We start from the raw sequence: 25,968 nt of genomic DNA, 5'->3' as shown, positions 1-25,968 counted from the left end.
TTAACTAAAGATAACCTAGAAAGTTCCAATGCATAGGACATTAATAAATATAACCCAGGGAGGCATGGAAATATTTCTGGCCAGACATCTGTCAGGCACCAACAACAAACATGTCTTAGACAGAGGAACTGCCAATGTAATGGCTGAGAAAAACTCCATTCTGTACTAGGCATCCATTCTAAATTCGTAAAAGACAGCAACTCTGACTTCTTGCCTGCTCCCCAAAATTGCAAAAACAGTTATGAAATGACTAATAGCTTGCTCTAGTTTCCATAAAGCCTACTTATTGCTATATGTAGGGAAGAGAAAGTGAAGCAGTTCCTCACATAGCTGTAAGTTCCACAGGAATAGCAATGCTTACCCACCTTTAAAAGTCTCTCTCCTTGTAGATGAACCCTAGTTCCAAATCCAGCCATGGGAACTAAGGTCAGCTGTAGCTTAAATTTAAAAAAAAAAAAATCAGCTATTATAATCACCGCAAGTCTTTGTCTTCCCCAGTGGATTTGAACTCTGTAGTACCAGGTACAGCTTAACTGTAAGTTCTAGTTAAAACACTAGGTATATCCTATGTCTGGCAGTAACACCAGCTCATTGTAGGTTGCCAAGATTTAGTCAGACTCAACATGGGAGCCTGGCAAGGAGGCATTCTCATGAGTCTGAGGCCAGCCCAAGCTATATAATGAGACAGTCAAGAAAGAAGGAAGGTGGGTAGCACACATCTGCAATTCCAAGAGACGAAAGCAGAAGAGTTAGGAGTTCAGGGCCATCCTCACTAGTTGCAAGTTGTGTTGAGAGGTGAAGCACACAGTACAGGCAACTTGCTCTGACACATGTATGTCCAGACAGTTGGACAGATGAGCAACAGACACATGAGCAGTTGTATAAGTAGGTTGATAAATTCTAAATTCCTGGTGCTGAGCTGAAGGTGATAGATTCTAGTGTCTTATTAATAGAATGATCTTCCCACAGCTCATAACAAGCTACCAATGAATGCAGTACTGGAGAAAGGGGCTCATGCTTGACCTCTGTGGGTTGTGAAGGGCAGATTCCAGCACACCAATGTGTACTGCTGGATACTATGGCTTATGTGGCTTTTCTGTAGCTCTCAAATCTCTCCACAATATTTTTCTGTTTTTATATTTGAAACAGGGTCTCACTTGGCAGCCTAGGTTGGCCAGGAAGTTTCTTACGTAGCCCAGGGTGGCCTTGAATTAACAGCAATCATTTAGAATCCATCTACAGTCAGGAAGCAGAGAGAAGTTTAAAAAGTTAAGAAGATAGTAAGCTTATGACCATTGTGCAGTTGTTGGATCTTAAGACTTTGCTTTTCACATCCTGCTTCTTTCAATAACCTGCTTTACTAGAGTTCACTGGAAAACAAAGGCATCCTAAGAAACCATCTTTTCATATCAAAGCCTAAACACAGTAACAAAGCATTGGAGGCAAAGTAGGATTAACTTGGCATTACAGAGCAACCAAATTTCAGAGGTGCTAAAATGGGTGGCATTCTTAAGCCTGCCAAACATTATTAACCATCATCATCTTTCTAAGCTATGAGCACTGTGAGGAAGAAGGTTCTTACAGCACTTGTCAAGTCCTTAGATGCTTTCGAGTTCACAAGAAGATAAAGTCGTATACACAGGCTCAGGAGTTACGCCAAAGCGGCAGCCAAGTTCCAACATAACAGTGAAACCGGAACATTTTAGATGAATATAGATTTAATCTCTTTTGTTTAAATGTGTAAGTTCCCAAAAATATCACATGGTCGTTTTACACTTGAAGCGGTCTGCATGCAGTAGCTCATCTAGAACGTTCCTGATGGTTTCAACACAAACTTTTCCTTGCTGGTGTTTTTTTGAAGCAAGATTCCATACATTTTCGAATTCTTCTTCAGAAAGCTTGACTCCAATGTTAGTTAATATATCTGAAATCTAGAAACAATGAATTTAAGTCCAGACCAAGATTTATGTTTTTAATTTTGTATTTTAAAAATCAAGTTCATATAATAAAATATATATTTTTTAAAACTTTTTAACATGTACTTTGACAGTCATTGGTCTTCCCCAAAAGAAGATGCGTTCCTCCCCAAAGGTCTATGTGTTCACATATGCATATTTGCCTATACACATAAAAGGAGTAGATAACAAAGTTGTAGCCCTTTTCGGGCACAGTGAGGGTACATTCCTGTAGCTTTAGCACTTGGAGGCTAAAGCAGGAATGTTGAAGTTCAAAGCCAGCCTGGGCTCCATAGTGAATTTGAGATAAACCTGTGCTGTAGAGGGAGACCTTCTCTCACTCTTGCATTGTTCTATTAAAAAAAAAAAAAAAAAAAGAGTGAAGGTGATTGCTGCCAAGACCTTACTTGGATCCCCTAATCATACATAATGGAAGGAAAGAACCAACGCACACACACACACACACACACACACACACACACACACACACACACACAAATAAATAAACAGGTTATATTTTTTAAAATCTAACTCCCAAAATGAAGATTACGTAAGTTGCAATGAAGAAAAGAAGGCGAACATGACCATTTGTACTTGTCATCACGGCACTTGGGAGGCAGAGGAAGGAAGATGCTCTTGAGTTGAAAGCCTACCTGACCTACATAGTGAGACCCTGTTTAAAGGGGGGAAGACAATTATATAATATACTCTGGGGGAAAAAAAAGAAAAACAGAACTTCACAGCATGTGACAACCAAACTGAATATCATTCATCAAGAATCCTATATTCAAGGGCTCCTATACAAGCTAGACTTCTGAGAACTCAAAAATGATAGTCATGGGCTGAGGCTAAAGCTAGGCCTGGCGCTCAGTTCATAAAGCTCTTACCTACCATGCACAAACCCTGGATTTGATCTCCAGCACCACAGGTACCAGGTACACACCTACACTCAGTAGGTGGAGGCAGGTGGATCACAAGTTCAAAAACAGCCTCAGCTGATTTGGAGGCTGCCCTGGACTACACAAGATGATAATAAGATGAATAATGATGATTGATGATGATGATGGTGATACAATAAATAATGTGGATCAGTCTAGAAACAATATGTAATCCCTGAACTCAATAGGAGGAATCAAGAAGATCATGATTTCAAGTCCAGCCTGGGATACCTAGCAAAGCTCAGTCTCAAAACAAAAATAATAATAATAATAATAATAATAATAAAACACTGGTAAAGTGTGTTTGTTCATGCAAAAATAATAATAATAATAATAATAATAATAATAATAATAATAATAATAATAATAATAAAACACTGGTAAAGTGTGTTTGTTCATGCCTGAAATCCCAATGCTTTGGGAAGCTGAGACAGGAAGACCACCAAGCTCTGCAGGCCATCTAGGCTACAGAGTGAGTACCAGGCCAGAGCAGGGTAACCAGGGAAATGCCATCTTGAAAAACACAATAAAAGACAACAGTCGCAAAAGTGGTCACAACAATAATAATGATCATTGCCAAGTCTGAAGTTTGAGGCGATCTCTGTACCTCTTCCTTTGACCTGGTTTGGAAGAAGTCTCTCTCAAATACACCTTTCTGGGAGAAGATGGAGGGGTGCAGCAAGGAGTAAGCATTGCCTTCTTCGCCGTAGTTATTCAGGTCACTGACTCGACGAAGCCGGGGAGCAGGGATGTCAGATCGAATGGTTGGAACACCACAGATGGGGTAACCTGGGTCATCAATGGGGGAGAAAAAGACACCCTGAAACCCAGCTGTAGAACCATAGCTATCAGTCACATGTGACCACTGACCCCTTGAAATATAGTTAGCCTAAACAACAGGGTGCTTAAGCATCAAATCCAAAGACTGCAGCAAAGGGAGTATAGCCAACCACAGCAGGATGCACCTTGGTTCCCAGGGCATGGGTCCCTGAGGCAAGAGAATGATACTTGAACGCAGAAGTTTAAGTAGAGCTTCCAAAGGAATTCAACATTCTCATCCGTACGAGTCTCAGTTTTATTAATATAGAACCACTTTTACTTGGGCCATTATCAAGAGGTCAGTCAAACTTACCTGTGAGACTTCAAAATGCCTACAACACACAGTTTAAACCTAAGGCCCGAGGCCTTGAGAAACTTAGCGTCTAATGTAGAGCGGCTAGGAATACTGCAAGAGTACACAGTGAACGTTGCACCTCCAGGCATGCAGACTGTTTAACTGGACAAGGAACGAGGCAAGCTTACAGATAGAAGGAACGGCTCCAACAACAGCGTTGATCTCGGAAGAAGTTGTCTTATACTGGTCAGAAACTTTGTCGCCTGGTCTCAGGATTGTCCGGAGAGTCTCTTCTGAACTTCCAGGCTCTTTAGGGACAATGTCTTTGGGATTTATTAGAAGACTTGGTTCAGCTTCTCCCATGCTAGTCTCAGTCACGTTTGCACAGTCTGGTTTTTTACCTTTAAGTAAAAACAAGGGAGACAAGACCATACAGTAAGATGTCAGTCCTCAGTGCCTGATATTCTGTAACAAGCTGGATTATTTGGCTTAGCAGGTGAAGCCACTTGCCACCAAGCCTGACAACCTGAATTAGAGCCCTGGGACCTATATGGTACAAGGGATGAACTGACTCCCTCAAGTTATTCTTTGACCTTCATATGTGCACTGTGATATGTACAGCCCCATATATGTACACACACACACACACACAAACACACACAAAAAGACAATGATAGAAATAATGATAATAATAAATGTAATGTTTTTTAAAGATGAACTTTTTTGTAGCTTTTTCCTAACAGTGACACTGAGCATTCATGAAGCAGGTTCCCAGTGCCAATACTCCACGGAGGAACAGCAAGTTCAGGACAATATGGCCTCGAATCACTTTCTGCTACTCCGATTACTTTATACCATAGAAATCTTTCCAGTCTCAGAACCTAAAAGAGAGAACCCATTTTTTTTCTTGCAGTGCCACAGTGGAACCCAGAACCTCATGGAAGCTCAGTAAGTGTTCCTCCACTTTCCTCTGTTCTCTCTTTAACTCGAGCTTAGCTTCCTATTTGGCTTGAACTGTACCGATTTGCCTAAGACTGAGCCCTAGGTGGAGATGAAAGACATACTTGGGGAGATGGCTCAGTGGGTAAAGGCACTTGCCACCAAGCCTGACAACATGCTGGAGAGACTTAACTGCCGCATGCTGTCTTCATGTGTGCGCTGTGACACACATTGAGAGCATACACAGGCACATTAAGTGTTATAAGGAATGATTCTTTAGATTTGTGTATTTTGTCTTCATGGGCTACTGGGGGGTTGGGGGTTGGAGTTTTTGAAAACTTGCCATTGTTTTTGTTTGTTTAGTTGTTTGGTTCAGTTTGGTGTTTTTTGCCTGTGTATCTAGATATCAGGTGTGTGACTGGTGCTGTCAGAAACCAGAAGAAGCACCAGATCCCCTGGAACTAGAGTTACTGATGGTTGTGAGCCACAATGTAGATACTCTGAATCCTGTAAAAAGTAAAAAGATAACTCGGACATTTACTCGGACTGAGAAGGCAGAGCTTGCCCCATCCAGGGAGAACAGACTGTGACCTGCCCCAACCCCACCCCATCTCTCCTCTTAGTAACGTCCTACATGTTAGTGAGCAAAGAGAAGCCCAGGGCCATGAATGGCTCAGCGGAAGCATGTGCAGTTTGCATCTGGGACCAAGCCCTCCGAAAAAGGATGAGAAAAAATGTCAGGTAGGACAGGGTGCAGAGTGACTTTGTGAGTCACTTAAGGAAGCTAAGACTTTCCTTCAACGAGCTAGCTATTCCACATACATTGCTTGAGGGCACTGTGACGTTTCCACAGCCATAGAAGATGGTTGGGAAATGCAGGCAGTGGTTGTAAGTCCCAAGGAACAGTTCCCCTCTGATCTATAATATGGGATGCTGCCTTGCCTTGAAACTTACAGAGCCTCTACTCAGGCACACTAATAAAGGAGAGAGAGAGAGAGAGAGAGAGAGAGAGAGAGAGAGAGAGAGAGAGAGAGAGAGAGAGAGAGAGAGAGAGAGAGAGATCAAGGAGGGAGGGGTGGTGGGAGGGAGGGAGGGAGGGAGGGAAGGAGGGAGGGAGAAGACTGGGGGGAGGGGGGCAGGAGACAGACATATACACAACCCTAACCTCAGAAAACTGCAAACTGCAGGTTTCTTTGGCCATAAAACTGAAATGTGGTCTTACAGTACTTTCTCCTGTCCCCCAAAAGCCAACTGTGAGACAAAATGTGATATATAAAAATGAGGGCATGGTGGTAAAGACTTGTAATCCCAGCACTAGGGCAGCTGAGGCAAGGGGTGGTAAATTGTAAAACAGCCTGTAATAAATAACAACAAACTGACTCAAAGACAAAACCAGAAAACAAGAAAAAGACAAAGAAAGGAGGGAGAAGGGACAAAGAGATGGGAAGAAGGAAGAATACTGACCCCAAGAAAATCTTGTCTAAACCAACCAGCTACCACCTTAAAGTTTTGTTCTAAAATCTACAAAATAAAATCCTCAAGAACTCGACTGAGAACAGAGGAAGCAGAGGCAAAGGGATCATGAAGTTCAGTGCTTGGCTACACGGGTAGTTTATACCTCAATTGCCTCCCCCACCCTCACCACTGCACACGCCAAAAAGCTCCATTGAAAACATGGTTCCAAGGAACAGGCAGTAATCCCACAGCAGTGAGGCTGAAGCACTAGTGCTGTGAATCTAGGGTTAAGTCTGGACAAGGCAGACCTTGTCTCCCAGAAAAGGGGTAGAAAGGAGAGGGACAGAAGAGGGAGGGCAAGAGGGGAGGGAGGGGAGTAGAAAGGAAGGGAGGAGAAGGGAGGAAAGGAACAGAGAGAGGCAGGAAGAGAGAGAGATGGAGGGAAGAAGGAAGGAAAGAAGGGAGGGAGGGAGGGAAGGAGGGAAGGAAGGAGGGAGGGAGGGAGGGAGGGAGGGAGGGAGGGAGGATCCAGGAGGATCCAGCCTGGACCACTGAGTGTATCTCTGACTCCAAAAACAAAACAAGAGACCAGACATAAGAGTACACGTGTATAATCCAAGGTGAAGCAATGGATTGCAATGCTAATAATAGTAATAATAATAAATAATAATTATATAAAAACAAAAAATATAGGAACTGTTTTTAGAACTGCTTGGTTTGAAAACAATCCTCTACTTTCTCTTAACCACCATGACTTGTACCAAGAAAGGTGGCTCATACTCATAATCCTAGCACTTGAGGATCAGAGTCAAGAGGGTTGCCACATATATGGGGCCATCCTGGGCTATGCAGTGAGACTTTGTCTGAAAATTAAATTAATTTAACTTTAATTTTAATTAAAAAGTAAAAGGCCTGGAAGACACATGGGTCATCAGATAAAGGTGTTTGCCTCCAGGCCTGACAACCACAGTTCTATCCCACATGAGAAAAAGAGGAAACTTCCACAAGTTGTCCACACACACACAAACACACACACTAAATGCAACAAAAATATAATGAAAAAATCAAAAAGGAAACCAAAAAAAACATATTGCCCCTCTATTTCTAAGAGGGTGGAAAGAACTGTGGTGTGGTGTTAGCAGTGCGAAAATGTCCCATAACATTCTTCATGGCTGAAGAGAATGGTGTTCCATATAGAAAGAGTCCACTCCAAAAAAATGGCTAAGTGTGGGGGTTCAGCTTTAGCCCTGCAGAGTGACAGGCCAGCCCAGGAATAGAAGTAGAAACTGCAGTAGTGTCACTTTCAGAGGAGAGACACTCAAGAGAAGTCAAAAATGTCAGAGAGTTTTTTTTAAGTTAATTCCAGCAACCAGGTGCTGAAAATGGAAGCCAGGGCAGTGTTGTTATTTACCAAATAAAGTATAACCCTCAAGTAACTCTCAAGCACCTTCTAGCCTCAGCTGATAAAACTGTACATTAGAAAAATGAAACCGTAATCATTTAGAAAAGCAAGGGAAAACAAACTTGTTCCTGAGACCACAACGTTCATAAAAAAAATAAATAAATAGAAAGCTTTTGAGGGATGATATTCATAAAATTATCTATATTGCTTTTAAGATGCCTGAAAAGAACCGAAATATCAGAGTGAAGGAAGGTTTAGGAAACTGGAAGATAACACATAAATATATAAAAAAAAAAAAAAAAAAATCCCAGCACTCAGGAGACAGGCAGACAGATGTCTGTGTGTTTGAGAACAGCCTGGTCTTCAGAGTTCTAGGGTAGCAAGGCTTCACAAAGAAACCCTGTCTTGAAAACCTAACCAACCAAACAAAGACTATGACATTTTATTTTTGTGGAATTTTTGGTTTTGTGTGACTTGGTTTGGGAGCATGTTTGAGACAAGGTCTCTATACATCTCAGACCAGCCTCAAACTCATAATCCTCCTGCCTCTGCTTCTTTGGTATTGGAAAAACAGTTGTGTTCCACCACACTTAACCTTTTGTGCAAAAAAATCATTTATTTTTATATTGTTGTGTGTATATCTCTGCATATATATCTGTGTGTCATGTACATGCCTGATCCCTGTGGATACCAGAAGGCTGCCGGATGCTCTAGAACTGGAGTTACAAACAGCTGTGAGCCTCTAAGTGCTGCAAATTGAACTTTTTTTACAGTTCCTCTGTAAGAGCATCCAGTCTTCTTAACCACTGAACCATCTCTCCAGATCCTACATAAAAATTTACAACTCAAATATTCTTAATTTCTTAAGTATGGAAATGTGACTAAGGTGGGGTTTTCAAACCCCTTTATGAGGAGCTATTGAGTTTTGAGATTCTAGGTAACTTGCTTTGAATTTTAAAATACATAGTCCCGATATCAAATGACACAAGATGAAAAGTAAGCCTCTGGTTGGGAAAGGAGGAGTTGGTGGAAATAAGAGGGTGAATGAAAGGGTAATAAGCACATATCATTAATACATTATTGTCACGTGTGGCTTGTCGAAATGAAACCCATTACTGTGCATAATATATGCTAATTTTAAAACTTTTTTATAAAGTAAGTTTTCTCTGCAGCCATAAGTAAGACAATCAGGTTCCCCTCATCATGCCTCCAATGTAGAATGGCTGTAAGCAGCAACATCTTGGGGAATCCGTGCAGCCTGTTGTTTATGTGAACTGCCCTAAGACAGTTATCTGGAGGATAGTCATCCCTGATACCCTGCCGTCTCCAATCTAGGCTCAGGACAGGAATGTGGGTACCTTTAGTGGCCCTGGGTCAGATTACCTGGGCACCCTTTCTCTCTGTACTAAGTTGAAGGATATGAACCATGTGGCTGAAGCAGTGTTCAGGGCCACATCTACATTCTCTGGCCACCAGAACATCCCCTTGTGAAGGAAGTGAGGTTTCACAAAGTGTAATGCGGTTGCATTTGAAGACATAGCAGCTGAGAAGGGGTCTCCCAAGGTTGAGGATCTATCCCCAGCTGCTGTCCCTGGGCAAGTGGCTAGCCTGTACTCGTGAATGCTGCTTAATGTTGCACCCCCACAATGTTCACCAACAAATCTCACACATAATTAAAGGGGGGAGTCTCACTGTTGCCCTGCCCCTCAGCCATGTATTTACATCTTCCTGGGTGCAATCAAATCCGTTCCTTTCATTCCACACACATCCTCTGCATAAGCAAACCTGTATACATTTTGTCCAGTTCCCCTTATGTTGCTGTGATAAATATGACCAGAAACAACTTGGAGGGGAAAGGGTTTACTATGGAAGAACATTGCTCCCTCTTTTCTCTCCCTCAGACTATCTTTCCAACAAAAGACTTGTTATTATTGTGTGTATGTGGGGGGACTGCATGAATTTAAGTGTATCACATTCATGCAGGTACCTGTGCAGGACAGAAGGCAGTGAATCCCCTGAAACTAGAGTTACATGGAGCTGCAAACCACCTGATGTGAAAGCTGGGAGTTGAACCCAGCTCCTCTGCAAGAGCAGTAAACACTTTAATCACTGAGCCATCTCTCCAGCCCCTCGGATAGCTTTTTTATACAGCCCAGACCCATCTATCTAGGGATGGTGCTGACCACAGTGGACTGAGTCCTCCCTCAGTGGACTGCATCCTCTAACAGGAATGAATCGTCAATTCAAGACAATCTGTCACGGAAGCTTATCTGGACAATCTCCCAGGTAAAATGACCCTGGGCTATGCTGAATTGACTGTCGAGACAAACCATGACATAATATCAAAATTCGTTGAGATCCTAAAAACTGTGAAATATAAAAACCCGCTTAAAACTTCAGCAAGCTCTCAAGAACTAAATACCTTTAACGATGACCCTCTTCTCATACTCAGTGACGGGTACTCTGTCTTTCCAGTTAAGGAAGTTGGCGAATTCCAGGTAGTTAATCAGGCCATCCTGATCCACGTCACAGTAGTCAAACAGATGGTCCAGTAGCATCTTGTCCAGATGCAGGTTGGCCTGGACACAAGCTTCATGCAGTTCTGCTCTGTCAATCACCCCATCTCCCTTCTGTCAACCAGTAAGCAAAGGAAAGATGAGTCTAGGCTCTGATAAAAATAAAAAAAAAATAGCTCTAGCAAGTGCATTCGGCAAATTTCCACTTCCACTAAGAGGAATCAGATAGTGTGTACATAAAGCAAGAGTCATCCTCACTGAGTCAATCTGACAGACACACTTTACATATGGAGTTTGTGATCCTGACATCAGCAAAATGCATTCAGTGCCTTTTTGTTATTAGACCTTGCACATAATAAACATGTGTGAGCCGTGCTCACAACCCTCACTTATTTTAATCCCCTTTTCTTCTCCTTTATTTTATTCACTCATCCATTCATTCATTCATTCATTCATTTTGGTATTTTATTGTTGTTTGGAGGCAATGTCTTATGTAGTCCAGTCCAGCTCAAGATCAGCTACATAACTGAGAATGGCCTTAAATTATGGTCTTTATCCATCTACCTCCCAAGTGCTGGGATGGCAGGCTTGTTCTCAAACACACTGCTTAATCATCGCCTTTAAACCACACTGTTTACACTGAGACGTAGCCAGCATAGTCATAAAACATGCTTGGCATTTCTGTTAAGCAATGTTTCGCCTGTCTGACAGCTCATTACAATATTTTATGCTGACAGAGTTTTTAACACCTTCTGTGTCTTACCAGGGCAATAAGTGGTCCTCCACATCACTGCTTACTAATGAGGAAAAATGGAGATGAGATTACAAAGCAAAGTAATCTAGTTTTCTTTGCTACCACTTCCACTCGCAAGAGAGAGAGACTGCCAACCCCTCAAGTCTTCCCCCATTGTGACAGTGTTAAGATTCATTTTTTCCAAAGAAGGAAGACACCTTCCAGCCCCCAGTCTCTTTTAACATAATAGTTTAGAGCAGATGTTCCTACACTAAGTGTTATTGGAAGAAAATTGATCAGAGAGTAGAGAGAAATTTGGCTGGTTCACTTGGGAGATGGGGGAGGGCAGAGAATTGGTACCTTTGAAGGAAGGAAGTTATTAACTAGGACATCTTAACCACTCAGCCCCTGGTGCTTTCCTTCAAGCCAGCCTTAGATGCACTCAGAGATGATGCCAAGGACCTGCAGATTTTATTTTGTACCTCTACTCCTCTTGGTGGTGGGGTGGTGCTTTGGCCAGTGAATTCTAGATACTATAGGTGAACATTGAACTTGGGATATAGATTCAGAAGAGAGAGCTTTTCTCGAATGTGGGAAGCCCTGACTTCTATCCCATGCACAAAAATAAAATAAAATATATTACTGGGTTGCCCCTTCACGAAGATTTAGGGGGGAAAACTCTGTCAAGAGAAACTACTTATGAATGAATCATTAGTTGAATTCACAGTGCCACTGAAGGTAAATCCCTGCAGAAATGGCCCAAAGAGACAGACCCAGTGAACTGTAAATAAATGAGTGTGGCCCTGGGGAAGTTCCCGATGCTTACTATTATTAACATATATTGTCTTGACAACGGAGTTATAAATGGCCTGGACTAATATGAACTCCTTTATAAAACTCTCCACAGCAAGACCAAGTCAACCAAAACTCATGAGGCTGATACTGTGCCAGGAAAACAATATGGAAGCTATGACAGAATCACAAAGTCCAGAAAGCTGAAATCGATGCTGTCAATAATGATGAATTTTCTGCCTAATACAAGGCTGATCTCCACTGAAATCACAGATACTTTGTATCCTTTAACCTCCAAATAACCATCATGCCACTCAAAGCTTAAGGAAAGCAGACAGTGGGTTAGGGGGCTGTCAGGGACCATGGTTTAGAACTGGCTTCAAAATTTACAGAGACAGTAACAGCTAGTAGCCAAAATCACCAGTTGTGACTGTGAGTCCCTCTGAGCTCTTCTCTGTCCTACCCCAGTGTTGTGCTATGCACTTTTAATGGCTGGCTCTCAGGCAAATGCAGTATAAAGAAGTCCTGACTTCATTTTTAGGGGAACTTTCTGTTGTTTGTGTCTTGGTTTTCTAGGCAGGGTCTTACCCAAACTAGCCTCTAACATGAATCTTCTGGCCTCTGGCTCCCAGTGTTGGAGCTTAGATACACCAGGCCATGCTCCTGGGGAAGCCTGATTTGTAACAGTTTCTATACTCTTTTCTTCACTGGGGCTACTGTGTAGCCGCCAAGGTGATATCACCAAGGTTGCAAACTTGATAGTATGCTCTCTCAAGCCAGTTGGAGCATAATGGCACCATTCAAATTTATTGTTAACATCTGCAGATTCTAAGTTCCCTAAACAGAAAGTCTACACATTATCTAAAAGGATGCTTAATGGACAATAGGCACTCAGTGAATAATAGAATTAATCTTATATGCCAAAAATATCCATTTAGAAAGCCACAGTTCGTTTCTTTTCATTCTTTTTAATTCTTTTTCTATGAAACTGAATGTGGGAATTCAACAGTTTTGGATTCCACTGCACTAGATCCACTGCCTTCTCAGTAAAACATCCCTTAAGGATGGCAAACATTACACTATACAGACTAAAAGCTGATGGTTTAAAAGCTACATCAGCATTGAACAATTTACAGTGATGTGATTACATCATGAGGAGCCTGCCTGGTGGCTTACTTGGATAATCAACAACCATTAAATGACTGTATTTCTTACAACTGCATTCAACATGAACTTTTAAAAAGCAAAGGACTATGCATCCCGACAGATGTCATAGTTAGATTTTCCACTGATGTGATGAAATACCATGATGAAAAGGCAACTTGTGGAGAAGAGAATTTATTTGGCATATACTTCCGTATCACTGTTCATCTTTAAAGAGAGTCAGGACAGTAACTCAAGGTCAGGAACCTTCTTGAAGCTGATGCAGAGGCCATGGAGGGGTGCTGATTACTGGCCTTGTTCAGCCTGCTTTCTTATAGAACCAGGACCACCAGCCCAGGCATAATACCACCCACCGTGGGCTGAGCCCTCCCCTATCAATTCCTAATTTTAAAATGCCCTATATCTCATGGAGACCTTTTCTTAGTTGAGGCTCCTATCATTCAGATAATTCTAGCTTGTGTCAAGTTGAAATAAGACAATCCAAGACAGCAGATTCTGTTATTCATGTTCGTGAACTGTATAGAACTGACTGGAGTAGAGCTTTTTGGCTAAGTACTTGTCTAGGACATATAATACCTGAGTTTCATCCTAATACTACCATTAAAAACATTAAATAATTACAACAGATTTGAGTATAGTAGTACACGCCTGTAATTTCAATTTGGGAAGTAGAAACAGAAGGCCCATAATCCAAGGGCAATCTATGATACTCATAACCCCATGTAAACATTGGGTGTGGTCAGGTGGCTGTCAATCTATCTCTGTTTCTTTATCTCTGTCTCTATATATGTGTATGTAAGTTTTTTTATGTGATTATTCTACCTTCCATGTTTTCATATTGAAAATCATCTTGAAATGAACTACAGATATCCAGTAGTTTTATTAAAAACCAAACCATCAAGTATATTTCCTCCTTTTTAATTTAATTTTAATTATGTCCATGTGAGGGGATATTCATGATGATGCAGGTGCTCAATGAGCCAAGAAGATAGCATCAGATTGATTCCCCGGAGCTAGAGGGATAAGTAAGTGCACCACTTATTCAGGCCCTGGAAAGTGAAGTCAGGTCTTCTATAAGACCACAGACCCATCTTCCCAGTCCCACTTACATTTTCTTTTCTCCATCCTCCACCTTTTGTTTGTTTGTTTGTTCTTTTGTTTGTCTGAGACATGGACTAAGTTGCCTTAGCTGTTCTAAATCTTGCTATATAGACCTGCCTGATGACCTCAAGGTCACTTGAGATCTGCCTGTGCCTGCCTACCCAGTGCTGAGATTAAAGGTGTATGCTGCTACATTAACTCGCTCCTACCAACATTTTTAAATGCTTTTTTAGGGGAGATGCAACTGAGTAGTGACTTATAGCTAGCTAGACAGCCATAAACATCCTTCAAAACATTGATTCTCCTGCCTCAGTCATGGAATACTACAATTCCAGTGCACCATGTATGCCTATAATTAATACAAACTTAAGTGATCTGCTTTTTTGACAATGAGAAGTGTTTTACTCATTAACACACACACAATTCCCAGGCCTAAAACTAAGGCAGTTGTTCTTAAACAGCTTAGCAGATGAGTAATAGGCATTTTAAATTAATTTTTAATATGAAAAGGGTGAGGTATAACTTTTCAATCATGCTCATCACAGAACTGAAGGTGAAAATATTTCTTTATTCTCATCTTAAAATTATTCTGCTCTTATTTTTCTCTCTGCCTCTCACATAAAGACTGTGATTTCTGGGGTAAAGGTGAATGGAAATCAGTAGTCGAGGGCAGTACTGACAGGGGTGGGAGGCACGGGGAGAGAGGGAAGAAGTAGAAGAAGAGAGAGGAATAGACACAGATGCAAGGCAGATGTGTTGCCACCTGCTTGGGAAGTAGGAACACTCAGAATTCATGGTCAATCTAAGAGGTGCAGTGAAGGTCTCTCTCTCTCCTCTCTCTCTCTCTCTCTCTCTCTCTCTCTCTCTCTCTCTCTCTCTCTCTCCTTTACTCTCACACCCACACAACTGGTATCTTAAAACTTGGCAAGCTATAAGTACGTTAAGTATCTGGAGAAGAGAAGCTTAATGCACAACTAAGATTTTTTTTTAAGTTTTCTAAAGACCTTTAAGATTTGTCTTATTTTTTCCTTGTGTTCTTGATACAAACCTTAGCTTGACCTTATTCATATCTCAGAATACTATGCTGTGCAATGGTTTATATTCGTGCTGCCCTAGATTCTTCTATAATTAACTTTTATATGTCAACAATGTGTACAGTCTTTAAATTTTGTTTATTTAATTTTGAATAAAAGCTAAATTCATAATTTAAAATGATTGTGAAACTCTGTAATAGCACACATCCTGAGCCTGTATTGATATTAAACTCATTATAAAATGGTTGGTAGGTCCACCCAAGGAGCTCTGTGGGTAAAGGTACTCTCATGCCAGACCTGGTACCTGAGTTCGAAACCTGGATCCTACAAGAGTAATAATCTTTTAAAATCCACTTTAGATGGTTTCTAAACTGCCTAGAAAACCAGGTACAATAAGGTGCAAAGGGGAGTAGAGGAAAATCAAAGCAAAGTAATAATGAAAGAAAATGCAAACGTTCACAATGCCGACACTGAAATTATCCAATGTGCTCCAAGCTACCTGGAGAGGAGGGCAGAAATATGCACATTCAAGGAACTGGGGGTGCAGTTCAGAGGACATCATATACTTAGCATGTATGAACCCTTGGGTTCAATCCCCAGCACCAAAACTAAATGAATAAATTACATTTATAGTAGTTTTTAAATTAATTGATCTTGTCCTATAGGTGCAGCTCATTGACTCAGTGTTTGGGTAGTACAGGCGAAGCCAGTGGCTAAATTCCAAGAACCAAGATATGGTGGCACAAGCCTTTAATCCTGGCATTTCGGGGGAAGAAGCAAAAGATAAAAAGTTCACACCTATCCTGTGCTACACCGTGGGCTGTGGGCCTACCTAGACTATAAAAGGCACTTTTTGGATGGATACTAGCCTCTGCTCTCCAAGGCAATAGCTTTCTATGAATGAGTTGGATGTACACTGAATGTACAATGTGAAAACACCAAAACTTAACTTTAGGAATGTCTACTGTTCCCCAGAGATCCACGTATCCTTGCTCTCAGATATAGAATTACTCAGTTCTGAGTATGCATAGCCAATTACCATGCTTCAAATCTTGAAGTCATGGTTGTGTTTCAAGTAAACATCACATTGAAGGACAAGTAATGAGCTGTGTATGACCCATAGTTTGCTGACTCCCTCCCCCCATCTGCACCAGTCTGCTATGACTTGCCTGTGCATCACAACCCCCTCACTCTGTGAGACTACTGGCCTTGTCATAGTGCCTGAAAGCCATCAGCAAAGTGTCAAAGTGATGGTGATTAAATTTCTTCAAGTGGTGGCGAGCAGCTGCAACCAAGGCTCTCTGGCGGTCCTTCCCACGAAGATATTCATCTGGACATCTGTAATGAATGAGATCACCAGCTCCTATTGAAGAAAAAAAGGAGTCTTGTATATGAATTTAAAGTATGGCCATGGAATTTTAATAGAGAGAGGGGGCAGAGAGGGACAGAAGCAGAGAGACCTAGCAACCTCTAGGAATGAACAAACACTTACATTTAATGCTGGCACTTATCCCATGTATCCCATGAGGTCTCATGTAGCCCAGGCTGGCCTCATTGAACTCAAGGCAATCCTTTCAGTCTCCTAAATGTTGGGATTACCAGTGTGTACAACATGCTCACTCAGTGTGACATTATTACACAGAATGTTTCCGTGTATAAGAAGGTACATAAAGCAATTGGTTCTTTTAAAAGTTACTGTAGCTGCTTGTATTTTAATGCTTATGTCCCCCAAATTAGTTTGCAGGTGAGGGTATGCACAAAGTTTCTTGGAACCTACCTCCACTTAATTCTGATTGGTAAATAAAGATGGATCATGCATGCAATCCCAAGACTTACAAGGCTGAATGAGGAAGATTCAAGGCCAACGTTTCAAGCTAGCCTGAATTCTATAAGACCTTATCTCAAAAGAAAAGAAAGAAAATCGATCTAGTGCAATCTAATATACAAATTAATATATTTGTTCCCCTTTGAAGAATGACACTTGTTTTATGTTTACATTGTTGAGGACTACACCTAGTCACAAGCATGTTGAACACGTGCTCTACCACTAAGTTCTCCTTCAGCCCTTTCTGTTCTTTTATTGTTATTTATAAAACAAAGACTGCCTTAGCCAAGTGTAGAGCCCACAGCTACCTTGTTCTAGGTAATTTTTTGTCATGTTGACATAAGCTAAAGCTATCTGAAAGAGGACAAATCCTGAGAACACGGTTCCATTAGACTGACCTGAAGGCAAGTCTGTGGGACATTTTTTGATTGATGATCCATGTGGGAGGGTCCAGCCCACTGCAGGTGGCACCACCTCTGGGTAGGTGGTTTTGTGCTGAATAAGAAAGCAGACTGAGCAAGCCTTGGGGAGTGAGGCAGTAAGAAGTATTCCTCTGTGGGCTCTGTTTCAGTTTGTTTCCAGGTTCTTAACCTGAATTCCTGCCCTGGCTTTTCTCAGAAGTTGAGCTTTCCACAGCAGTTTATCCCAAATTGCTTTTTTTTTTTTTTTTTTGGTTATGTTGTTTATCATAACAATAGAACGCAAACTAATATATACCCAAAGCCAGCCTGGGCTATGCAGTGAAACTGAACCAAGACAAAAGCTCAGTATCTTGGCACAGCCCTGTGATCCCAGCGGATGGTTGTAGTAGGAGAGTAGGAGGAGTTCAAGACCTGTCTTGGAGATATAGCAAGTTGGAGGTCACCCATGAGAAAACTTTTTGCTTCTTTGTTTTTAATTAAAAGTCAAGCTAGAAGAGAGACCTTTCCATCCCAGCGAGAGGGCCGGGTGACTGCCATCAAGACTCAGGAAACAGCAGAGACCCCAGAACAGCTTTGAAATCGCTCTTCCACGGGAGCTCCACAATAAGCCTTAAGCCTGCCACATGCCCTCACCTACTGTCCCAGGAGGGAACCCCTGGTGATCTCAGAGAGCAGATAGGGTGGTGCACTCTGGGATTGGGTCCTTTTCGGACAAACAGGAGGGCTGGGTGACCACAATCAAGACTCAAGACAGCTGAGTCCCCAGAACAGCCTCACAAACGCTCTTCTGCCTGAGTCTGCAAGGACCTTGCCACACGCCCTACAAGCCATCCCTGGAGGAAAATCATGGAGCTCTCAGAGAACAGGTAGCATGGTACACTCTGGGATCAAGTCCTTTCTGGCCCAGAAAAAGAGCCAGGTGATCACCATCAAGGCTCAAGACCTGCCCACAGACAGCTGAGCTCGAAGAACATCTTCACAAGAGCTCTCCCACCTGATCCCACCAAGACAGGACAGAGTCACTGCAATCAGAACTCACTGCCTGCCCACAAAGAGCTAAACACCCAGAAGGAATCTTCTTCCTGAGCCCACGGGCCCTCAGACCCACAGGAGAGACAGGCTCCTGTCAGAGACAACAAGATCACCTATAATCACAGATAACAAGGTGACAAAAGGAAAGCAAAAGAACCTAAACAATGGAAACCAAGACAACCTGGCAACATCAGACCCAGCTCTCCCACCACAGCAAGCAGTGGATTGCCAAACACCTGAAAAACAAGACTTAGACTTAAAGTCATATTTCATGATTATGATGAAGATCTCGGAGAAACACATGGATAACTCGCTTAAACAATTGCAGAACACACATAAACAAATAGAAGCCCTTAAAGAGGAAACACAAAAATCACTCAAAGAACGACTGGAAAAACAACTAAATGGGTGAAGGAATTGAAAATGGAAATAGAAACAATAAAGAAATCACAATAAGAGACAACCCTGGAGATGGAAAACCTAAGAAACAATTCAGGAATCATAGATGCAAGAAGCATCACCAACAGGCTACAAGATGTGAAGAGAGGATCTCAGGGGCAGAAGACAACATAGAAAACATTGACACACAGTCACATAAAATGCAAAAAACCAAATAGCTTCTATCCCAATAAATCCAGGATATCCAGGACACAATTCGAAGACCAAATCTAAGGATAATAGGTGTAGAAGAGGGAGAAGATTACCAACTAAAAGGCACAGTAAATATTTTCAACAAAATCGTAGAAGAAATCTTCCCTACCCTTAAGAACGAGATGACCATGAACACAAAAGGAGCCTACAAAACACCAAATAGATTGGAGCAGAAGAAAAACTCTTCCTGACACATAATAATCAAAACACCAAATATTCAAAACAATGTAAGAATACTAAAAGCTGTAAGGGAAAAAGAACAAGTAACATATAAAGGCAGACCAATCAGAATTACCACTCAGACTTCTCAACAGAGACTATGAAAGCTAGAAGATCATACGCAGACGTCATACAAACCCTAAGAGAACATAAATGCCAGCCCAGGTTACAATATCCAGCAAAACTCTAAATTACTATAGATGAAGAAATCAAGATATTCCAGGACAAAAGCAAATTTACACAATATCTATCAACAAATCCAGCCCTACAAAAGATAATAGATAGAAAAATCATACGCAAGGAAGAAAAACACATCCAAAAATTATAATAATAATCATGCAAGAAAAATAAAAGAAGAAAAGCACAAACGTGTAAGTCTACCTCTAACCAAAAATAATAATAATAATAATAATAATAATAACAGGAAACAACAATCACTATTCGTTAATATCTTTGACATCAATTGACTCAATTCCCCAATAAAAAGACATAGACTATCAGACTGGATGCATGAACAGGATCCAGCATTTTGCTGCATACAAGAAACCCATCTCTGAGACAAAGACAGACACTACCTCAGAGTAAAAGGCTAGGGAAACACCTTCTAAGCAAATGATCCCAGGAAACAAACTACAGTAGTTATTCTAATATAAAATAAAACAGATTTTTAACCAAAGTTATTTTAAAAGTTAAGGAAGAACACTTTTTACTCATCACAAGAAAAATCTATCAAGGTAAACTCTCAATCTTGAACATCTATGCTCCAAATACAAGGGCACTCACATTCATAAAAGAAATCCTACTAAAGTTCAAAGCATATATTCTACCACACACAATAATATGAGAGACTTCAACTCCCCACTCTCATCAATGGGAAAGAAGATGGAAGCAGAAACGGAACAGAGACACAACGAAACTAACAGAGGTTATGAACCAATTGGAATTAACAGACATCTACAGGACATTTTATCCTAAAACAAAAGAATATACTTTCTTCTCAGCACCTCACAGTACCTTCTCCAAAGCTAATCATATAGTGGGTCACAAAACTCAACAGATACAAGTAGATCTAAATACTCCCATGCATCCTATCAGATCACCATGTACTGAGCCTTGTCTTTAATAACAACAAAAACAACAAAAATCCCACATACACATGGAAGCTAAGCAATGCTCTGCTCAATGATAACATGGTAAAGAAAGAAATAAAGAAAGAAATTAAGGAATTTTTAGCACTTAACGAAAATGAAAGCACAACATACCCAAACTTATGGGATACAATGAAAGCAGTATTTAGAGGAAAACTCATAGCTCTGAGTGCCTCCAAAAAGAAACTGGAGAGAGCATATACTAGCAGCTTGACTAAGCACAGCTGAAAGCCATAGAACAAAAAGAAGCAGATATTCCCAAGAATAGTAGACGGCAAGAAATCATCAAACTCAGAGCAGAAATAAACCAAATAGAGACTTTAAAAAAAAGAAATATACAAAGAATCAACAAAACCAAGAGCTGGTTCTTTAAAAAAAAAAAAACAACTCAACAAGATCTATAAACCTTTAGCCAGACTAACTAGAGAGAACAGAGAGAGTATCCAAATTAACAAAATCAGAAATGAAAGGGGAGACATAACCACAAAAACTAAGAAGATTCAAGAAATCAGGAGATTCTACTACAAAAGCCTATAATCAACAAAACTGGAAAATCTGGAGGAAATTCACAAATTTCTAGACAGATACCAGATACCAAAGTTAAATGAGGATCAGATAAACCATCTAAACAGTCCCATAACACCTAAAAAAATGGAAGCAGTCATCAAATGCCTTCCAAGAAAAAAAATCCTAGATGGGTTTAGTGAAGGATTGTATCCGATTTTTATAGAAAATCTAACAGCAATACTCTCCAAACTATTCCACAAAATAAAAAAAAAAAAAGAAACACTACCCATCTCATTCTTTGAAGACACAATTACACTCATACCTAAACCACACAAAAATACTACAAAGAAAGAGAACTTCAGACCAATTTCCCTCATGAACATCAATGCAAAAATACTCAATGAAATTCTTGCAAATCGAATCCATGAATACGTCAAAACAATCATCCACCATGATCAAGTAGGCTTTATTCCAGGATGCAGCAATGGTTCAATATACATAAATCCATCAATGTAATCCACCACATAAACAAACTCAAAGTAAAAAAACCACATGATCATCTCACTAGATGCTGAGAAAACATTTGACAAAATTTAACACCCCTTCATGATAAAATTCTTGGAAAGATCAGAAATCCAAGGCCCTTACCTAAATGTAGCAAAAGCAATACACAGAAAACCAGTAGCCAACATCAAACTAAATAAAGAGAAACTTGAAGCAATCCCATTAAAATCAGAGACTAGACAAGGCTGCCCACTCTCCCCCTATCTATTCAGTATAGTACTAGAAGTTCTGGCCAGAGAAATTAGACAACAAAAAGAAGGCAAAGGAATACACATTGGAAAAGAAGAAGTCAAAATATCACTATTTGTGGATGATATGATAGTATATGTAACTGACCCCAAAAAATTCCACCAGAGAACTTTTACAACTGATAAACAACTTCAGCAAAGTGACTGGATATAAAATTGACTCAAATCAAGTGCCTTCCTCTACTCAAAGGGTAAATAAGCTGAGAAAGAAATTAGAGAAATTACACTCTTCCCAATAGTCACAAAGACTATAAAATACCTTGGGGTGACCCTAACCAAGCAAGTGAAGAAACTGTATGACAAAAACTTCAAGATTCTGAAGAAGGAAACTGAAGAAGATCTCAGAAAGTGAAATGTAAACACATAAACTATACAATAATAATAATAATAATAATAATAATAATAATAATAATAATAATAATAATAATAAAAGAATCTGAAAGAAACTACTCACAAATCTCAGAAAGTCCCTCAAACTTATCAGATCTACAAGGGCACTCTCTTTACCGAAGTTATTTATATAAGTGGCAATGACAGCTTAGAAGAGACTCTGACCCATGGAACTTCTGAGACCTGTAGAACTCTAGTATTCATTTTCATGAGCTATGCTCCATGGTGTGGTAAACTTTTGGTAATGGTGCTGCCTTTGATTTGTCCATGCTCTTGTAAGTGACCCCTCATTCACACTTCTTTAAGTAACTCCAATAAATCTATTGATTTACCGAGAGAGAGAGAGAGAGAGAGAGAGAGAGAGAGAGAGAGAGAGAGAGAGAGAGAGAGAGACCTACTCATACAAGTTCTCTGCCACCTATAGTTTGGTTGATGATTTGCTGGCTGAGGGGAGTGGCTCTTAATTATATGGTTGTACAACAAAGTGCTTATTATTTATTCTCTCTCTCTCTCTCTCTTTGTGTGTGTGTGTGTGTGTGTGTGTGTGTTCGTGTGTGTATGTGTGTGTGTCTATTTGTGTTTGTGTCTGTGTGTGTGTCTGTGTGTCTGTGTGTGTTTGTGTGTCTGTATCTCATTTTTGAAACAAGTTGTTTCTTGGCCAAGAATGTACTGTAGTGGTAGGTTATTTGTTCATATCGTGCAAATCCTTGAGTTTAATCCCCAGTACTATAAAAACAAACAATAACCAAAATAAGCAATCATCCTGACTCAGTCTCTCAAATGCTGGAATCACAGAATAAACCAAAATGTCTCAGTAGGGCACATCACAGTTTAAATGTGTTTAAATCTTGTTCCTATAGATGAATACATATGTCACTGTGTATAGTGTTCCCTCCCTGTAATCCTCAATTGGGGTGGTCTAGATAAGGCATAGTGAATAGAAACCAGCCTGATACACTGCCTCAGAAACAAACAATAAAGCATTTTCTGATTCTGTACATTTGTTATATGGCCTAAAAAATCTGTATTTTTTATTTATGTTTAACTAATATTTAATTTAATATTAAAACATTTAACCACTTTCTTATTTATTTTAATATTTTATATAAAATATATTGTAATTAATATTATATATTACATTATATTATACAAAATATATGTTTGCATTAACTATAAATATATAATTTAATGTATACTATTGTCATATTGATAATATTAATATGATATAAATACTATATATTTCTCCCCAGGACCTGTATCAGATGGCTCATAAGCCTCTGTAACTAATTTCTCTGACTTCCAAGAATACCTGCACACACACGTATAGGTGGCACGTGCACAAAACGTGAGTGCTCATACAGGCTCTTGAGTGCCTCATAGCACTCATGGGAAGGTCCAAGAACAACTCCTGTGAGTTGGCTTGCTCCTTCCTCAACATGGATCCTAGGTACCAAACTCAGGTTTTCGAGTTTGACACTGAGCCATCTTGCTAGTCCAGATTTGGATATTTAAAAATCACCAAGAATCTGCCATATTGTGACATAAGTATTATATTCAAATTAAATAGAAAGCCACCTTATCTCGTTGAGTTAATAAGTTTATATTTATTTTCTAAGTAGAAGTCATCTTAAAGTATTAATTATTAGGCCTTCAAACTGTATTAGTTCAAACACAATATGAAAAGAATTCTTATATACCATTAGTGTTATAAACCCTTAATCTTTAACATCTGAAGTTTCAAGGAGCTGACGGCATAGCTTAGTGGTTCCATACTATGGCTAGAATATACGAGGCCTAGGGTTCATCCCCAGCAGCATAGAAACGGTGCATATGTAGATATGTACACGTGTATCTATATCCACAGTGAATATAGGAGCATAACTTTCCGGAGATGTTTTCAACAGAAATCAGAGTATGTTTCCAGGGGCAGCAAGCTGAGCAGTAACAAGAACCCAGTACCTGCAGCTCTTTAGAAGAATTGGGGTGAGGGAAGAGTTGATTCATATATTTCAATACAGGCTAGAGTATAAAGAGAAAAGGAGACTCTCAGAAAGAAAGTCACTTCTAGAGCTTCAGTACAGGCTTGTCTCAGAAAGTCACTCCTTTCATGGGGATGTGTTTATTTGTCAAGAATAAAATTCACATATTTACCATATTCCTCAGGCTGGAGGCAAGCTCCAAATGTGTGCCCTGGGGGAACATTCATGGTTTCTGCAATGCTATAGGAGAAAACAAACTCTAGTTAAAGTTCTGACCATCCAAAGCTGAACATTGTCTGCCTTAGGTTTTTAGCAATCCAGACTCTCCTATAGACACATTAGGTAAATCAAAGGTAAGACATCAAAGAGCCTGGTGTTCATTTGCATTAACAGTGGCTAAAGATTTTTCTTGCTGACCATGGGGTGGGGAGGATTCAAAGCAAAAAAAAATGAGCAAAATATTTTTCCGATATCTCAGAAATAAAGATTTATGAGGGTGGTCCCCCAAGAAGCAGGGTTCCCCCCTGCTGATGGGGATAGGATAGGGGGTTTCAGAGAAGAAGCCAGTAAGGGAGGGGGATAACACTTGAAATTTAAATAAATAAAATGACCAATAAAAAAAGAAAAAGAAAAAGAAAAGAAAAGAAAACTCTATATGGAATTCTCCCTGCCCCTTCTCCAGATGCATACAAGTCCCCTGGTCTCCTGGAAGCCCACGTGCTGTAGGCAGTGAGAGTACTCCATTGATGAACTACAGAGGAATTATTTTCTTATTCGATACAAACAATTTGGTAAGACACAAACCAACATTTGGATTTTCAGTGTAACCCAGATTGGCCTCCAATTCAATAATATAGCTAAGGGTATGACCTTGAGCTCCTGACCCTCCTGCTTCTACTTCCCAGGACTAAGATCACAGATGTGTGCCACCAACTCATACCAACTACTCAGATGAGCCAGATGGAAACAAGAGAGCTGGCAAGGCCTCAAGTTCAAACTCACGGGTCTAAAACTCTTCCAAGTTTGTGTTGAAATTTTTCTCTGAAATCATCAGCTCTTTTGGATACAATTTTTGCTCCTCTTTCCCTACAAAAATGAGAAATATATAGGTATCTTTATTATTAAAATGTCATTGGCCACAAAATATAAACACAATGCAAAGGATCATGGTATCACTGCACCCTCAGGAAACAAGTCTCCAGAGGCATCCCATATTTAATACCGCACATATTGGTACTTCTATCACATGTGTTATAATAAAGTCTTTTGGTAGCTAGTATAGCATGGTCTGTGTATAAAGTGGGGTATGACCAATCCAAGGGATGGTTGAGCAAAACATTTTCACTGTAGGCATAAGGGAGAGTATAGCCAGAGGCATCTGGAAGAGTCCACAGCAGGGAGAGAGAATAGTGAACTAAACGTGAACCACAGACTGAACCAGTTTGTGGGAGGAAAGAGGTAGAGAAGAGAGTTCAGGCTAAGGAGACCAAGAGAGAGGAGGCCAAGAGAGCACATGGCCAAAATGGCAGGGCTATATAGGAATCAAAAGTTTAGCTAAAGGAAGCTCATGAGCTGCAGAAGTTTAGAGTGAGGGCTTCATGAGAAGAGCTAAGAGTAGCCAAGGGTATTGAGTGTGCCTAGAGGCCTGAAGACTCTGGTATAGCAAGCACCTCAGTTACACACTTGTCCAGAGTTTCTTCTGGACCTGACAGTCTGTGGAGATATAGCTTAATTGATGAAAACTTGCCTAGTATGCATGAGGCTCAGTTCACTTCTCATCAAAAGAAAAGGAGAAGGGAGAGCAAACAAAAGAAAACACTGCCAATATGAATTTTGAAAA

General features: G+C 40.3%; 1 protein-coding gene across 1 annotated transcript in view; it reads right to left on the bottom strand.

Moving 5' to 3' along the window:
• Window positions 1-1,757: 1,757 nt before the first annotated feature.
• Window positions 1,758-25,968, bottom strand: part of EFHB (EF-hand domain family member B) — a gene marked incomplete at both ends in the record, with an annotated part of 62,006 nt that continues 37,795 nt past the window's right edge. The window contains 7 exons of the mRNA XM_080917176.1: window positions 1,758-1,931; window positions 3,501-3,682; window positions 4,196-4,408; window positions 10,226-10,433; window positions 16,352-16,506; window positions 24,301-24,368; window positions 25,131-25,214. Coding sequence (XP_080773302.1) covers window positions 1,758-1,931; window positions 3,501-3,682; window positions 4,196-4,408; window positions 10,226-10,433; window positions 16,352-16,506; window positions 24,301-24,368; window positions 25,131-25,214 — 1,084 coding nt within the window. The remainder of the gene's footprint in view (window positions 1,932-3,500; window positions 3,683-4,195; window positions 4,409-10,225; window positions 10,434-16,351; window positions 16,507-24,300; window positions 24,369-25,130; window positions 25,215-25,968) is intronic.

The sequence above is a fragment of the Micromys minutus genome, assembly GCF_963924665.1.
Source record: "Micromys minutus genome assembly, chromosome: 5".
NCBI classification, from domain to species: Eukaryota; Metazoa; Chordata; class Mammalia; order Rodentia; family Muridae; genus Micromys; species Micromys minutus.
This window is presented reverse-complemented; position numbering and strand designations above follow the sequence as displayed.